This window comes from Lepidochelys kempii, chromosome 12, assembly GCF_965140265.1.
Source record: "Lepidochelys kempii isolate rLepKem1 chromosome 12, rLepKem1.hap2, whole genome shotgun sequence".
NCBI lineage: Eukaryota > Metazoa > Chordata > Testudines > Cheloniidae > Lepidochelys > Lepidochelys kempii.
Window position 1 is genome coordinate 7674710 of NC_133267.1, and position 17900 is coordinate 7692609.

A 17900-nucleotide genomic window follows, 5' to 3' on the forward strand; every position below is an offset into this window, starting at 1 on the left:
TATGTGAAAGGATAAGTAACACTTCCTTATTCACTTTCTCCACACCGTTCACGATTTTAGAGACCTCTGTCATATCTCTCCCCTTAGTCATCTCTTTTCTAAGCTGATCAGTCCCACTCTTTTTAATCTCTCCTCATATGGAAGCTGTTCCATACCCCTACGCATTTTTGTCGCCCTTCTCTGTACCTTTTCCAGTTCTAACCTATCTTTTTTCAGATGGGGCGACCAGAACCACATGCAGTATTCAGGGTGTGAGCGTACCACGGATTTATACAGTGGCATGATGACATTTTCTATCTTATTATGTATCCCTTTCCTAATGGTTCTTAACATTCTGTTCGCTTTTTTGACTGCTGCTGCTCATTACGCTGATGTTTTCAGAAAACTATCCACGAGGACTCCAAGATCTCTTTTCTGAGTGGCAACAGCTAATTTAGACCCTATCATTTTGTATGTGTAGTTGGGATTATGTTTTCCAATGTTCATTACTTTTCATTGACCAACATTTAATTTCATCTGCCATTTTGTTGCCCAGTCACTCAGTTTTGCAAGATTCCTTTGTAATTCTCTGCAGTCTGCTTTGAACTTAGCTATCATGAGTAATTTTATATCATCTGCAAACTTTGCCTCCTCACTGTTTACATAAGATCATTTTTTCCAGAGCATTTATGAATATGCTGAGGCTTTCTGAAAGTCCAAATACACTGTGTAAACTGGATCACCTAGTCCACATGTTTGTTGACCCCCCCCCTCACCCCCCACCAATTTTAATAGATTGGTGAGGCTTAATTTCCCTTTACAAAAGCCATGTTGACTCCTCCCCAACATATCACGTTCGTCTACGTGTCTCACAATTCTTTTCTTTACTATAGTTTCAACCATTTCCCCTGGTACTGAAGTTAGGTTTACTGGCCTGTAATCACCAGGATTGCTTCTGCAGCCTTTTTAAAAAATCATTACATTAGGTATCCTCCAGTCATCTGTAACACAGTTAGTAGTTCTGTAATTTCATATTTGAGTCACTTCAGAACTTTTGAGTGACAACCATCAGGTCCTGGTGACTTACTATTGCTTAATCTATCAATTTGTTCCAAAACCTCCTCCACTGACATCTCAATCGGAGACGGTTCCTCAGATTGATCAGCTAAAAAGAATGGCTCAGGCGTGGGAATCTCTCCCACATCCTCTCCAGACCAAGGCAAAGAATTCGTCGAGCTTCTCCGCAATGGTCTCATCTTCCTTGAGGGCTCCTTTAGCACCTTGATTGTCCAGTGGCCCCACTGATCATTTGGCCGGCTTCCTGCTTCTGATGTACTTAAAAAAAAAGTTTTCTGTTAGCTTTTGTGTCCTTTGCTAGTTGCTCGTCAAAGTCTTTTTTGGCCTGCCTAATTAAACTCTTACCTTTGACCTGCCAGAGTTCATGTTCCTTTCTGTTTTCCTCCGTAGAATTTGACTTTCAATTTTTAAAGGATGTCTAACCGCCTCTTTTGCTCTGCTGTTTAACCATACTTGCACTTTTTTGGTCCTCAATATTTTTTTTTTTTTTAATTTGGGGTATTGTGACGGGATCACCTCTACTAACTGCTGAACGGTGCTTCCTTGTGGCTCATCTAGGGAATTAGCTCTGCCATCTGGTCTGATGCCACTTCCTGCAGTTACTCAGCCCATCATTCCCCTCACTTACTCTGTGGCTTCTCATGAGCCAGGAGCTGCAGCTCTTTTCTCTTCATGGCTTAGCCCTCCGGCTAAGTCACATTGAAGTTCTCCCCCCTTCTGGGGTAACATCAACGTCTGCTTCCAGTCGCCTCTAAAAGGGCTATCCCTAGTGTGCCACTCCAGTAGTGACTTGTAGGGGAGCCCGGGGCCAGCCTCTACATCAGGATCAACTTCTGTTGGTGAGAGAGACCTGAAGAAGAGCTCTGTGTTAGCTCAAAAGCCTGTCTCTCTCACCAACAGAATTTGGTCCAGTAACAGATATTACCTCACCCACCTTGTCTTTCATTAATGTCATACAAAAGGATCCTAGACATTAGAAAGTTAAGCCCGACTGGGTCTTCTCTGCAAATGCAAATTGTTTACCCAACCGTATCTATGACTTTGGGTAGAACCTGCATTTCCATTCATCATCCCAGCATTTGAGAGGTCTAAACTGATGCAAAAGTTCAGTTCCTGCTCCCAGCTAGATCAATTGGATTCCTCAGAGGCAAACTTTCTAACCTGCTTTCAGTTTATGAGGCTATCACATACGACGGGACAGACCTGTCACGACTGTAAGTCAGTGGACACCAATTTTCACCAGCTGAGGATCTGGCCCCAAGGGCCAAAACCATCCATTGTTGCTACTCAAGTTATACCAGGCATGAATGTAGCCCAGCACACAAGGAGTTAAAGAGGCATTTTTTTACCCTCCTATAAACTTCAAAATGGCTTTCACTGCCGAACACCAGTGGGCTGGTTTTGCCTGGAATATGCTCTAATGTGTTTCTTGGTATTTTAAGAAAGGGAACGTTTTATAACAAAAAAATATAAAGTCATTTATGTTGCCAGCGATTGTCCGAATCACTACTGCTGGTTTTGTTTTTTGTTTTTTTAAAGTTTCATCCTCCTCTAAGAGCTGTCCCCCTCCCAACCCATCCTCTTCCCCTGCATCCTGCTGCCTAGCGCCACTGCCAATGTGGGGCAGAGGGTATTACCAGGCACGACAAACTCCTGGCGTTGCGGCGGGCGGCCATGGCAGAACACAGGGGGATGAAACAGCAGCTGAAGACACTCAAGCTCTGGGGAACTCTGAATGGCAGAAATACACACATTTTGATTTGTATTAGTACGATAATATTTCAGAGCGTTCCCTGGTGCAAGATCCCTGCGTGAGTGTTTAAGAGGAAGTATAATCACATCTAGGTCATTACGAAACTTGGGAAATCAAGGGACAATTTTCATCAGAAGGAGCAATCAGAGGACTCACTGCTTCAGAAAAATGCAGAGGCAGGAGAGAGTTAAAGCCTGTCGTGTCTCTTCAGACAGCTGGGCTAGAGCATCATTTATGGCCTCTGAATAACTATTTGAGCAAAGCACTTGAAGTATAGACCTCTGTTCTAGGAGACAGAGGCAACATGCATGCCTAGGGCGATGCTGACTGTATTATGGTACATGCTGAACTTCCTAATAACAAAACATATTGTGTGTGGTTCAAGCGGACTACACGGCCCCTGCACGGCCCAGCACAGAAGTGAAGATTTCACTGCAGAAGCACACAGGAGATGGGGTGCTTCATGGAGGATGGACAGAACGGTCAAGGCTGGCGTGTTTCGCAGGGTAAAGACACCCGTGCATGGGTCAGTTGCAAGGACTGAACCCAGGACCTCTGGATTTAAAAGCATTAATGGCTCAAGAACCAGGCCTGTATATCTGGAAGTGAAAACAGACTCTGATCTCTGTAGGTGGTCTGGCCATCAGAGGGGCACCAAGACGCTGTCGGTTAATGCGTTACAACAGGCTGTCTGCAGCTCCAGGGAGGAGATGCTAAGCGCAGGGCTGCTCTCTCACGATTATCTTTCACCCTTCTCAGGACCAAATACGTCACTATCTGCCCTCTACATGCAATGTCCAAGGGCCAGAGCTAGAAGGAGAATGGGTCACGCCTATGAGTAAGGAGCCTGGAAAGCTGCTGAAGGCTAAAGATAGTGCTTTAAGAAGAGGCAGCGTGCCTTAATGGATAAGCCATCAGGCTGAGAGTCAGGAGACCTGGGTTCTAGTCCTGGCTCGGTGACAGATGTGTTGTGTGATCTTCGGTAAGTTACTTCCTCTCTCTAATGTGGGGATAATGATGGTGGGCAGAAGATTAAAAAGAGTCCAGCATAGAAGGCCCTACAGAAGGGGCACAAAGCCAAGGCTGGGGCTGGAATTTAGGCTGTATAGCATTCATTTCTTTGCTAATAAGGCTAAGACCTGGGAAGGCAGTGTGCAGGACCCGATACCGTGCACACAGATGCTGCAGCAGGGTGGGAATGGCAGCTGCTCCCGAGCCCGCTGTATCTTTCGCTTGTCGTCTCCACATTCCCCTTTCATTTTGCGCTCGCTCTGGGCCCATCCCAAGTCTGACTCAAAGCACTGCAACTATTAACCTAACAAGCCACTGCTCCTGCTTTGGAAGTACACACCTTTGCCGCAGAGAGGTTCTGTTACCAGGCAGCCTCATCTCCTTGGTTAAGAAGTTAAGCTGCATAAGTGACTTTGGGGACTGAAGTTATTTTACACCTCTTCCCTGCCCGTGCTTGGGGAAAACCCCACATAATTAACCCCCCTACCTACAAACAAATTCAGATGATCTTCCAGCTGGAAGTACGCTCCATGCCCCGATTGTGGTACGAAACCCTTGGCACAAGCTTCAAGCATTGTACAGAGCTTAGGGGAGAATTTACCCCTTTCCCATGACTGCCCATTCTGTAGGCACACGTGGGTCCACCTATACGTTTTTCAAAGAAGGGTCCTTGGAAATTTGGCCCCTGTATTCAAAGGAGGGACGCTCTGGTTGAAAAGACTTAGCACCCCAAGAAAGAGCGATTGGCCAAATGTTGGGGACAGGGAGGTCACTGGCTCATTAACAGGAGTGGGAGGAGAGAGTAGGTGACCCAGCACCTGTGGGGAGTCTCTCGCTGGCAAAGTGACTCACTCCAGAGAGTGGGAGGCTCAGAGAAGGTTGCTTCATCCCCGTTCTGAATGGCTCTAAGGACTCACGCGCAGCAGCACATCCCACTGGGGATCTCCAAAGCAGCAGGCTCACGGGGGAGCCTTCACTTACCCAGAAAACCTGCAAAGCCGTCACAAAGGACTTAGAAAAAGTCCCTTCCATGAGGGCCCATGTTAGCTGAGGGGGGTTATAGGGATGGTAGCTGTGGTCTTCCTTGTGAGCCGTGTCACGGAAGGGCAAGCAAAGGGGGCACAGAGAGGAGTGAATAACTCAGAGGCGCAAAGCAAGTGATTCAGGGGCCTTGGCTGGAAAACCGGAGCAGGAGTTTCCTGCACTTTCCCTGCTCAGGCCTCACTCCGAGCCACAACAGCCACCACATCCCACTGTGAATGGGAGGAGGCGGACTCCCCATGAGCGGTAAGTGATGGAGGAGATCCTGGCTCCATGCAGACGCCCCGAACAGACCACGATGCACCCCGGCCAACTCCGCTTGCTACAGCAGGGCAGAAAGTTTCTCCTCCCCATCCTGGCCCCCAGGAGCGACGACCCACGTAGGTGGCTTTCGCTCTCAGTTCTGGGGCTTCACGTGCCTCGGCTGCAGCAACGCTGATACCTGCAGCCCCGGTACTGCCGACGGCCCGGCCACACCAGCCTCCAGCCAAGAGGAGACAATTCAAAGGTACCGGTCAGAGTATTTCAGTCCCATATTTGGCAGTATGCTACAATGTATTAGGCCCAGTTTGAGACAATCCATGAGGCACAAGATACAGGGATGTGTCAGCCAGAGATGCTCTTCCCAAAAGCAGCAAGAATAAATCAAAAGGACAGATCAGCGTGCAAACGCCACTCTGTAATTCTCTGAGCTGAGCTACCGGGCGTGTGCACTGAACTTATTCCAGATCAACGCTAAGTCAAGAACTGTAGAGTCTCATTCAGTAAGGAAAAGCACAGGGAATAAACCCAGCCCGAACCGGACTGGTGACGCGGGCTGGTAAGACGTGTTAGTCCAACTTGCTTGCAGTCATCTGGGAGAAGGGATCTGCTGTACGATACAGTGCTCACCCCAGCTGGGGGTTCTGTTTGCCACATGCCAGACTGGCCTCTTGTTCTGGTTCTTTTAAAAACCAATAATTTATGTGAGTTTTGAGCTAGCGAAAGCACAGACTGGACTCTCCTAGAGATCCAAGTTTTCTGGTCGCTCATGAGGGGTACCCAGCACTGGCAGCAGATGGGGCCCACAACTCTAAGGGATTCCAGTCTCCATGGCAGGTCAGTCTTGGACTTTTCCAGAAGCAGTGTTTTTTGTGATGCCTGCTCTTGGTGTAAACCTGACCCTTGCTGGATGGGGCTGGCTCTCTTTGGATACTTTTAAAAAAATCCCAGCTCTGGTGCTCAGGGTAAGTGAACCATTACTCCTAATTAGACCTACCAGAACAATAGAGCAGCAGACACATTCTGCAGTCACTCTCCTCTTAAACACAACATTAAAATAAATCTCCTTCCAACACACACTGCTAGAAGGTTTCCCATCAGATTCACGCATCATACCTCCGCTAGCTTCCTTTTGCTTCTCAACGTCACCCACACACACTGGAAATTCTTCCACACCCTGAACATAGGGAAGGGGCTTTGTCAACGCACAATTTGCAACAGACACCTAAATCTTTGGTTTCCAAGGTCAACCTTATCACACATGGGACACTTTGCATAGGGCCATTTACTTTTTAAAGCAGCTTCTTTAATTAACTAAATCTCTCGATTTACTCTAAACATGATTTAGGCATTAAATTCCTTCCCCTCCACAAAAACCTCAAAGGGCCGGATCCTTTTCAGTGGTCCTTTGGTCTAGCTATTTAGAAGGTAATCGCAATTGATATACACTTAGCAGTAGGCCTGCACGAATACTGGACTGGAATGAACATTTTCCTATGAATATTTGTTAGAACGTTGGAATCAGTCACTCCAGTCGTATTTGCGTTCCCTTTGCGTCTGCCTTCCCCGAGTGTCTCCACTGGGTATTGCTGGCCCAAAAGCTCGTGGAAAGCAAACCTGAAGCACCCACTCTCAACTGCTTGCAGAAAGCAAAGTTAAAAAAGCACAATTCCCATGAACGACTACACCGGAAACAGAACGATCGCAGCATTGCACTCAACCAACCAGATCACTCGTGAGCAGAGCTGGCCAGGAATTTTCCAACAACACTTTCATTGGATAACACTGGTTTGTCAAACCTGAAATGTTTTGCGAGAATGGTTCAAGTTCGATGGACTTTTGCAGAGAACCCTGCCCAGCTTACTGGTGGAGTCCTGGGGAACATGGGATTACAGGATCCGCAGCTCCACATCAGAACTAAGTCAAATTTTGAAATATCCCAGGAACCAAAAATCCCAAGTTGCAGCCAGTTCTACTCATGAAACTGAGAGTTCCCAGCTCTGATGCTGACAAGCCTCGGGACATTGGCCAAGTCACTAGGGGTGGACATTTCAAAAGCACCTACGTGATGATTTAGGAGCACAAGTTCCCGTCCCTTGCAGTGGCACTGGTATTACGAGGATGCTGGTGTGTTCCCAAGAGTGGAGAATGGCTCAGGAAGTGTGTGAATTAACGGGGACAGTGCCCCTCAGTCACTGAGATGCTTCTGTAAACCCCGTCTTTAAACTCCACGTTCCTCAGTTCCCCATAGGTAACATGGGGTAAATAACTGCTCACGGGACAGGGGATGTGTAAGGACTGGTTAACGTTTGGGCCAGTGCTTTGAATGTTTGAAGCACTCAGGATAACTAAGTGATGCCATCTGCCAGTGGACCTTCTATAGCCACCTTACTTACCCACCCCCTACCCCCACTTCTGGACTGGCGATTGGCTGCACACACGGCGGGCGATCTGGGCAGAGATAATGGTCTCAAGTTGCAGTGGGGGAGGTTTAGGTTGGATATTAGGGAAAAAATTTTCACTAGGAGGGTGGTGAAACACTGGAATGCGTTACCTAGGGAGGTGGTGGAATCTCCTTCCTTAGTGGTTTTTAAGGCCCGGCTTGACAAAGCCCTGGCTGGGATGATTTAGTTGGGATTGGTCCTGCTCTGGGCAGGGGGTTGGACTAGATGGCCTCCAGAGGTCCCTTCCAACTCTGTTATTCTATGATTCTATGAGATGAAGATCTCTTCCGACATATTCAACCATTCCTTTCAAGCTGCTGATCAGGAAGAGAGACGAAAGCCCTCCACAGCACAGTGCATTCGCATGGGCTTCATTTGCATAAGGACCCAGCCAGCAGGGCCGCCAGCCTAGCCGGGCAGAAAGGAATGTGGAGATTCAGACTTGGCAGGGGACCCTCGGACAGACGCACCCAGAACCCAGAGGAGCAGCGGGAGGGCTGGCAGGACTGAAACAGAAAGAGCTCCCAGACAGCGACCAAGAGCTCCGAGAATAAAAGGAGCAGCCAGCTGCTTCAGCACAGACACTAACATATCCCTGCTCTATCTTCCATTAAAGACAACTGCTCTCCATCTCCCTAGGAACACCCAGACATATGGGACTCAGAACCTGGTAGAAGAAACACCCATATGCAGAGATACCCGGGATATTACTCAAGCATGAGGTAAAGCCAGGTAGATAGCACCTAGTCTCTAAGCAACTACCTACTGCTCACATAACATGCTGGCTCAGGGTTCTGTGTCACCTCCTCATGGTTGGCCCAGAGGATAAGAGCCTACTACTGCTAGCAAAGTTAATCCTTTAGGCCAGGTCTACACTACCACATACTTCGGCATAACTTACGTCGCTCAGGGGTGTGAATAAGCCACCCCCCTAAGCGACGTAAATTACACCAACCTAAGCGCTGGTGTGGACAGTGCTATGTTGGCAGGAGAACTTCTCTCGCACACATAGCTACCATCTCTCGTGGGGGTGGGTTTATTACGCCGCCTCTCCCGTCGGCACAGAGCGTCTTCCCCAGATGCACTACAGCAGTGCAGCTGCACGGATGTAGAGCGTCTAGTGTCGAGCAGCCTTTAGTTTAAGTGGAAGACACCTGTGCCGAAGATCCCAAATTCAATCCCCATAAACGTGGTGGTGGGGGCGTTTAAATTAACAGAGGGAAAATCCAAAGAGACAGGACCAGCATTTGACATTAACATCTCTTATAGCGGCCTTAGGCACTTCTAATGCAGTCACCACTTTTACAGAAACAATACTTTCTTTAAAAAGTTAAAGGGACACCACTGGTCCAAACTTTACGTTTACAAGAGCCAAAAACAGTAGGGTGTTTTCATGTTACTGTTTATGTGGAAGATTATTGCATTCCAGTGTTTGCCATGCTAACATTGCAACACTGTTTAACCACTGCAGCATTATGTATGAGAACCAGAAAGAGAAAGGACTAGAAGCAAAGTTAAGTTTAATTAGTCTATTTTCACCGCGCAACCGGATTTAAATGCAAAATAGTAAATTACATAAATTGTACAGAGTGAATTAGAAATTTAAACCCCTTTCAGTTTTAGTAATCCAAGGTCTTAGCAAGAGATAAGGAATTATTTTTTGAAACAAATGTGTTTATTTAAACTTGACAAGTGACCCTTTAATCTGGCTCAATTCTTCCAAAGTAAGTGCCAAGCGCAGGGGTGGAGAGATATTTAATCAGGAAAGACATGTGAATTAGGTACTGCTCATTAATTTTCCCATTGCATTTTCTTTCGCCTTTTTAAGATTTTTTAAAAAGGCTCCAGAAGCAATCCTGCCAACTTCAGTGCCAGGCAAACTGGTTGAAACTATAGTAAAGAAAAGAATTATCAGATGCACAGATGAACATGATTTGTTGGGAGAGAGTCAACATGGCTTTCTTAAAGGAAAATCATGCCTCACCTATTTATCAGAATTTTTTGAGGGTGTCAACAAACATGCTGACAAGGGCGATCCAGTGGATATAGTGTACTTAAACTTTCTGAAAGCCTTTGACAAGGTCCCTCACCAAAGGCTCTTAAGTAAACTAAGCAGTCATGGGATAAGAGGGATGGTTTTCTATTGGATCAGTAACTGGTTAAAAGACAGGAAACAAAGGGTAGAAATAAATGGTCAGTTTTCAGACTGGAGAGAGGTAAATAGTGGAGTCCCCCACGGATTTACACTGGGATCAGTGCTGTTCAACATATTCACAAATGATCTGGAAAAAGACAAAACAGTGAGGTGGCAAAGTTTGCAGATGATACAAAAGTACTCAAGATAGTTAAGTCCAAAGCAGGCTGTGAAGAGTTACAAAGGGATCTCACAAAACTGGGTGACCGGGCAACAAAATGGCAGATAAAATTCAGTGTAGATAAATGCAAAGCAACACATTTGAAAACGTAAACTCAATTATACATACAAAATGATGGGGTCTCAGTTAGCTGTTACCACTCAAGAACGATCTTGGAGTCTTTGTGGATTGTTCTCGGAAAACATCAGCTTAATGTGCAGTAGAAGTTAAAAAAAACCCATCAACGTTAACAACCATTAGGAAAGGGATAGATAATAAGACAGTAAACATGAGAATGCCACCCTATAAATCCATGGTATGCCCACACCTTGAATACTGCCTGCAGTTCTGGTCACGCTATCTCAAAAAAGATACATGAGAAATGAAAAAGGTACAGAGAAGGGCAACAAAACTGATTAAGGGTAGGGAAGCTGTTCCATACGAGGAGAGATGAAAAGGACTGGGACTGTTCATATTAGAAAAGAGAGATGAGGTAAAAAATCAGACCTAAATCTACCCTCTTCATGTAAAGAAAAGATTGCTAAATATACCAACAATGGGAAAGCCATCACGTGGGGGATTGTACATCAGGCGAGAGATGCTGTTGCTAAGAGACCTGTTGCTAAGTTGTAAGTCCTGGCCTCTTACTACAAATAAAACCACTGATTATCAGCAGCGGAATATAATCAACCCCTTTATCTCAGTCTGTTTCAGGGAGGTTTGGAGAGACCATTTGCATTGACAAGAAAAGCATATTACTTCGGTACTTACATAGAGATTAGATTTTGTTATTTCAGTGCCCCCGGACCCCAGCTGAGAGAAGGGGCCCATTGTACTAAACACTGTACAAACACCTGGCAAGAGGCAGTCCCTACCCCAAAACGCTTACAATCTAAATAGACAAAAGCTAGAAGAGGAAACGGAAGCTCAGAAAGGTGAAGTGACTTGCAGAAAATAGAACTCAGGTCTACGGGGTCCCAATCCAGTGTATTATCAAGCGGACCACACTGTGTCTATTATCTATATTCACACACAATATATATAATAAATCAGTAACTGTACCGTTATCATCCCCTTTCCAGCCGGCTTCCCATTTCCCAGAAGTAGCGTTCTTGTTATCTTCTTGCTTGAGACAATCTAAGGAAGCCACAAAAACCAGAGATCTAAATGATCAAAAGCAAAGTGAGGAGGAATTGGTCACTGCCTAAGTTAGCTAATTCCGGTGACATGTTCACAGATGCACCTTTTCAAAACGTACCTTAAAAGGACACAGAGACACAGTACTTGATTAATGTCACCATCCTCACCAAAGCACATTTGCATCAAGTTCCTCCTTCCCAAAGCTATTTAAAAGCAGAGGCCTTGCTCCTGTTTTACCCAAAACACCACTGGCCCCTCCTGAAGTCTAATGGAGTGTGCTTGGCAGCTCACAAGTCTGGGTTCTTAAGCTATATATTCAGGGAAAAAGCTCACCCCACTCAAAATGCAGCTGTCTCTATGGTGGAATGTGTCAGCTGGTAAATGGTGCACAGCAACCCTACCCAACACTTTAGGCCGAGTGAAAGAACACCGTATCCAATTCAAACTATGGGTCATATCCTCAGCCAGCGTAAGTGGGCACAGGTCTATTGAAGTCAATGGAGCTAGAGGGATTTGCACCAGTTTAGGATACAGACTTACTTTTTGAACTCTCCCTCTGTGTTTTAAATAACTTCTCAGAAGCATGACAGTAAAATTCCTTTCTCTGCCAGTTTTGCTCTTCTGTTAATGACGGATTGCCTCACTACCTAAGGGCCCAATCCTGCAGAATACTGGACATTCCCAAACTCCTGGAGTTTTCAGGGGCACTTTGCATTTTGCCTCAGCGGCTCCCCCACGAGGAGCAGAGCTGATCCCACTATGAAGTGGATATATAGTGTATAATTCCCAGTTCTCTTCCTAAGAAGCCTGAAAACAGCCATTCGGAAGTCGAAATAACCTTCTGCAATCTACTTAGCTGCAATACGGCATCATATGTAATTTGAACACTAGCAGCAGCATCAGAGGGAAAAATTCACTTAGTTAAAGTGCTTTCCTGCAATTTCCAGCTCTGATCCTAGGCCAGAGCATTTTCCACCCAGATGAGATAAGAGATGGTGGCAGAGGTCTAGCTGGATTTTATCACAGATTCTCACTAGAGCTCGCAGGAAATGCTTTCCCCCCTCCGGAAGACAGACTTCTCCTCTAATTGAGGAAGGAGACATTAAAGGCAACAGTAAGGGCTGGTCTATCCGAAAAATTTACCTCAGCATAGCTACATTCCCTAGCGGTGTGAAAAATCCACACCCCTGAGAGATGCAGCTATGCAACCTGACCTCCAGAGTAGACAGCACTACGTTAATGCAAAAATTCTTTCATTAACCTAGCGACCGCCTCTTGGGGAGGTGGATTCACTACTGTAATGGAAGAACCCCTCCCGTCACTGTAGTGAATGTTTACACCGAAGCACTGCAGCTGTGCTGATGCAGTTTTAAGTGTAAACATAGCCTAAGTCACAGCCAGATCTCATCGTATCAAGGACTACAGGATTTTCCTTTCAGGACCAGGCCATCATTCCAGCTAGTCCGATATCTTCGCTCCAGCATTGGCTAAAAGCCATTGCTTCAGAGACAGGCAAAAAACCTCAGTGAAACTAGGCATTTATATAGCACTGCACATCGGGGGTTAAAAGTTCCTTCCTGACCGTGGTAGGCTGTCTGCTTGTGCCCTGAAGCATGAGATTTGATCATGCCTCATACTTTTAGTTCGCATGGCTGCAGAGGTGGTTAGGGGTCATGGAATGAAATCCAGCCGCAGAATTAATGAGGTACAACAAAACACTCCAAACTAATCTGACAGAGCTCTGACGCAAAAGTGAAATTAAAAGGTGAAGTCAAATGCTTTCTCTAGTGGCTCTCCAGAGCCAGGTTATCTGTACCTAAGGAAGCTTCCTGTCCTTTCGAATAGCTACCTGGACCTCAAAACTGGGCAGGTTTAATAAAACCCTACAAGGGCAAAAAGCAGTGATCAAAATCCAGTGAAAGAAGCCACCACCCCCCTCAGCTGAGTCCGTTAGCCTGATTCTCCACTGCACTGCACCTTGTCTAGTCAGTTACACAAAAGCAAGTGTCATCACTCCAATTTGTCCTCAAGATTATTCTGGGCTGCCAGATCATCACAGCGAAGCATAGGAACAACCTGCTGTCCACTGCGAGACCATCAAGAGCCACAAAGCAACTGTGCTCCAGCAAGACGCCCCAGTCAGGGGGCTCGATTCCAACATTAATCCACCAGGTGCAGAACACACACAGCCAAGTTACCTGGGCACGGCATAAGCCAGGAGCTCACAGCCTTGTTGCAACCCTCTCTTTATGGCTAGAGGGAAGGGTGATCCAAAACGTTTTCATTGTAACATTGGGCCCGTTAGGGAAAAGAGGTTGAGAATCACTGACCTTAGTTAATCAGAACATCAGCTGGAGCTCAGAGTCACTTGTGTTGAATATGTCGGGCGTTTTTTCTTTATAAGAGGCTTTGACAGAACTGAAGAGAAAAGTTTTCATGGGGATCTAAGCAAAACAGGGTGGCTTTTTTTTTGGAGGGGGTATTTGAAACATTGCTGGGGAACAGAAAAACAGCACTAAGAAGTGAAAGTGACTATGAACAAAGGGAAAGCGACTGGTCTGATGTCACCCTTCAAGCGGAATTATATTTACTGTTGTAGTCCCTACGAACCCCAATCAGGGATGAAGGCCCCATTGTGCTCATTGCTGTATCTGTAGACCAGGCCGACTTTAGAAACCCTTGCCGAGATAGCTACGTGGCCAGGGTGCAATTTTTTGCAATATTTCTGTAAGGTTTATCCAGCATCAATGTGTTTTTGCCCGTGTAACTTATTTCACTTGCCGAACCGGTATAAAATATACTGGAACATGCCCTTTTTGCGAGTATAAACTGTTTACTGGCAAGCCCTGCTAGCTTAGAGAGTTATACCAGCAAACCTGCTCTTGTGTAAACCTGGCCTTATTGAAAAGGCGTCTTGCCATCAAAGAGCTTACAATCTAGGCTACAGCAGGTCGATGTGAAGCTTGTGACGCTGGCAAACCAGGTGCCAACTCATGCCAAGGCCGCTAGGTCTCAACTGAACACTGACAAATACACAGCGGGAACCAGTCTGGCTCCTCCGTGGATTAGTATCGTTAAGATAGGTATTAGAATTATAAAACTGTGTTTAGTGATTAGACTTTATGAAATGCTTGTAAATTGCCGCATGCATTAATTTCTCTTATAACATCTGTAGCCCATATAAAAAAGGGAATATTTAAGTGTTTGCATGGCAGTCCTCCGTAAACAGAAGAAAGATATTAACTAGTGTGAAATGCCACCTTCCAGGAGGAGAAGGTGTTACTTCCTGCCCAACAGAAAAGGTCCATCAATGCCAGGCAAACTATTGTGGAACATCAAAGGGGACGAAAGACTTTGCTGATTGCTCTCTCCTGTCCCCCATGAAGAGGAACCATGCAAGTTAATTCCCTTCCATCATCTGAGAAGGCCTGTCAGAGAAAGGGAATAAAAATCCCGAATAAGAAGAAACTATCTCTATGCTGCTTGGGCTCTTGAGGGCAAGGTTTTCTAGGCAGAAGCAAAAAATCCCCAGTGTTTAGCCTGGGTTAGTCCTAAGGGACATACAGAGCTTGCTTATTATAGAAGCTTCTATTACCTTTTAGAACTTAAGACTAACTCATTTGTGTGTGTATGTTTACTTGCTTAAGCCTTGTAAATAACTGTCTTATTTCCTTTCCCTAGTTAATAAATCTTAAGATAGTTTATTATAGGACTGGCTACAAGCATTGACTTTTGTGAGATCTAAGCTGCAATGGCCCTGGGGTAAGTGACTGCTCCTTTGGGACTGGGAGTAACCTAAACACTGCCGTGATTTTTGGTGTAAGGGATCCTTCTGACTGAGGGAGCCACACAAGTGACTCTTAACTGCTGGGGCGCAGCGTTGCTGTAGACTCACCATGCCCAGGGTGCAGGAGAATTCTCCCAGGAAGTCATGCTCATACAGCTGCATGCTTGACTTGTCCTGGTCAAAGAGAGCAAACTTCAGCTTCTGCACTTCTTCAAAGTGGTAATCGACAATGAACTTCTTGGAGAAGGCTGGGTTGAGGTTATTCACGGCTGTCTCTGTCCTGTCGATCTGCAATTTAAGAAGGAGTTTGAGCAAGCGATCAACAGGTCTACCAGATATGTACATGCTGCATCCACCCCATCACTCAGGTAGGGCTTTTCTACACAGGGAGTTATTCCTAACGATTCCTTACTAACTTATTCTGTGCGGATGCTGTTATTCCGGAATAAAAGTGCCTAACTCTGAAAGCTTAATCCACTTTGTTAATCAGGAATAGCGATTCCACTTTAAATTCACACCCTACCTTAATCCGAATGAGCTTCTCTGTGTAGAAGAGCCCTTGCACATGCTCCCCTGCCATTCAGAAACCCCGCAGCAATTATTAACCAGCTACAGAATCAATGTCCAAAATAAACACAGCATTCAGGATATACATCGCAAGTCCATGGGCCTGGACTTGAGTACTCAGCACATGAGAGATGGGATTCAGAACTGGAGAACAGAGGTTCATGAGGGTGAAGTGCAGAGGGTGGAGGTGGTGAAATCCTGCTCTGGTCCTGGGGCCAAAGCACAGGGCTGCAGTGCATCCCCTCCACAGGGCCTCTGCTCCATGCTATGGGCTTGATCCAAAGCTCATTGACGCCTGTAAGAATCTCTGCGTTGACATCCGAGGGCTTTGGGACAGGCCCGATTTGCACATTCCACGAGGGCCAAAGGATCAATGTACATCTCATGCCTCCTGAAACCTGGTCCTCCCCCACCTATGCCCTTTGCGCTGGCCTAGGAGGGGTTGGCACAGAAAGCCCTTCCATAACAGCAGATGCAGGGGTCTCCATAGCACATGTGCTCAGCCAGGCCCCCTTGTCTAAGGGCTTAAGCTGCACAGAGGGCCTTTCACTGGGCTCCCTCACCTGAGGCATTTCACCCCAAGTGGGTGTACAGTTGTGTACTTAACCCACGCGGACGATTACCTCAGCTGTGCCTGGAAACAGAGCATCAGCCTGTGTCAGTGGCCAGAGATGCTCTTGAACATCCTAGATGTTTTCAAGTCGGGTCCAAGCTACTGAAGGTCCAACCTAGGAGCCAGAAAGTCTCTGCCAAAAGCAGCGACAACGCAAACAAGCAACAGGTTCTTCCAAACTCGGAGCCAGAGGCGCAGAGCCCTCCATGTTTCCTCTGGCTTCTATTCTCCAGGACTGCCACAAAATAAACACGTTACACTCAATGCCCATGGATTTAGCCCAGCACGATGAAGGACAATATGCTAGCAGGAGAAGGCTGGCAAGGCTGATAGTCTCAAGTACTGCCCCTGAGGTTTGCTGTCCAAAATATCCCGCTCTTAACAATAGAGACTGAGGTAGGGTGAACGAGGGATCCTTTCGAAGGTGGCGGGGGGGGAACTGGATAGATGTAGCTACATATTAAAGCAGCAGGTGTCACTTTCTAGCCGGTCGCCTTGCGCGTTGTGCGGTGTTGTTTGGACTTCATGTCCACGCCTTGACGTTTTTCAAATGGAAAATCTTTGAAAGGAAACAGATTTTCCGTCACCTCCCTGCTGCTGGTTCTCTGCCACAGCTGCTCTTTTGCGGCAGCCCTTGGGCACCCCCACATGACTTAGAAATCAGTGGAACATTAGGATGTACCTGGCAGATGAGGCTGCCTTTACCTCCTTCTGTGGGTGAATGCTGTGCCCAGCACAGAGCCTGCAGCAGATCAGCCCTGGATTCTGGAAGGGACATTCTCAACAGCCCTCTAGAAACCCACCCTGGTCCACCTTACACAGTGCGCTAGCCAGCGCTTGGCCCAGAACAGCTTCCAATGTGTTGTTACCTTCATAGCAGGCTGAGGATGGGAGCAGCCCCAGTGCAACCTACTGGGACATAAGCCTGCCTTTCACAGCAAATCTAGATGTGGTCTAGGCGTTACAGGAGGGCACCTAGATCTGTATGTGGGCACCGACAATAAGTGGCCTGATCTTCAGAAGCGCTAAGAAGCTGCCACTTATTTTGGGTGCCAACTTTGACCACATTGGCCTTAACACTCATCACCTGGATACAAAGGTGCCGTGTAAGAAATGCGTATAGCTTGCTCCTAAGCCAACACATGACTAACCCAGAGACTGGTGCGCTGGCTGCTCCTGCAGCAGAAAGGAGGGGAGACGGGTCCCTTTTTAAAGGAAAGAGCATGGTATCTTTTTTGTTGATCTGTGCAATTACATTGCACTGGAATTACTGTCACCTCTGTGCTAAGCTCTGGGTTACATGCACGCCCAAGTCAGAATTCCCCTCCCATCACGCAAGCTTCTTACATCTGCCTGTTACTAAGGCACATGTATAACAGCAGCAGAAAAAAGGGGGGCTGATCTGATGTCCAAAGGCACTGCCTGAGCATAGGAAACAGCTGGTCACAAGCCAAGCCTTGAGCATCCTGGGCTCAGTGCACTGGGGAGACTGGCAGGCACAGCACAACCCTGCACTGCTCTCCAGCAGCCAGAAGGGCTGCTATGACCAAGGGCCTTAAGTAATGGGATAAGAAGGGGACAAATTCTAGATCTCTTAACAGGGAGGCAGCTTCTAGAAACCAGGCTAAAGTTCTTCTGCGTAGTCTCCTTACTGCTGAGACAGGTGATTTGGTTAGCTCTAACCAGGCTGGACGAGTGGCTGGAGTGTCCATGATCTGAGGTAGAGAGAACTAGGGATGGGGCCAGCAGAGGGCATGCAGACAACCCCCTAGACCAGCCAAGTGTGGGGAGAAAGCTTCGGCTGATGTTTGTCTCGTTGTGAAGTTGCCAATGAAGCCAAACTCTCCCCCTCTTTCCAAACGCCCAACCGCTA

At 46.7% G+C, this 17900-nt stretch overlaps 1 protein-coding gene across 12 annotated transcripts in view; it reads right to left on the reverse strand.

Moving 5' to 3' along the window:
- Positions 1-17900, reverse strand: part of CPNE2 (copine 2) — a 201962-nt gene that overhangs the window by 123457 nt on the left and 60605 nt on the right. For 11 of the 12 annotated variants that reach the window (XM_073307437.1, XM_073307434.1, XM_073307439.1 and 8 more), the window contains exons 3-4: positions 14956-15135; positions 10983-11057 (exon numbers count right to left, since the gene is read on the reverse strand). In XM_073307437.1, coding sequence (XP_073163538.1) covers positions 10983-11057; positions 14956-15135 — 255 coding nt within the window. The remainder of the gene's footprint in view (positions 1-10982; positions 11058-14955; positions 15136-17900) is intronic. The other variant, XM_073307432.1, reaches the window with a different exon arrangement.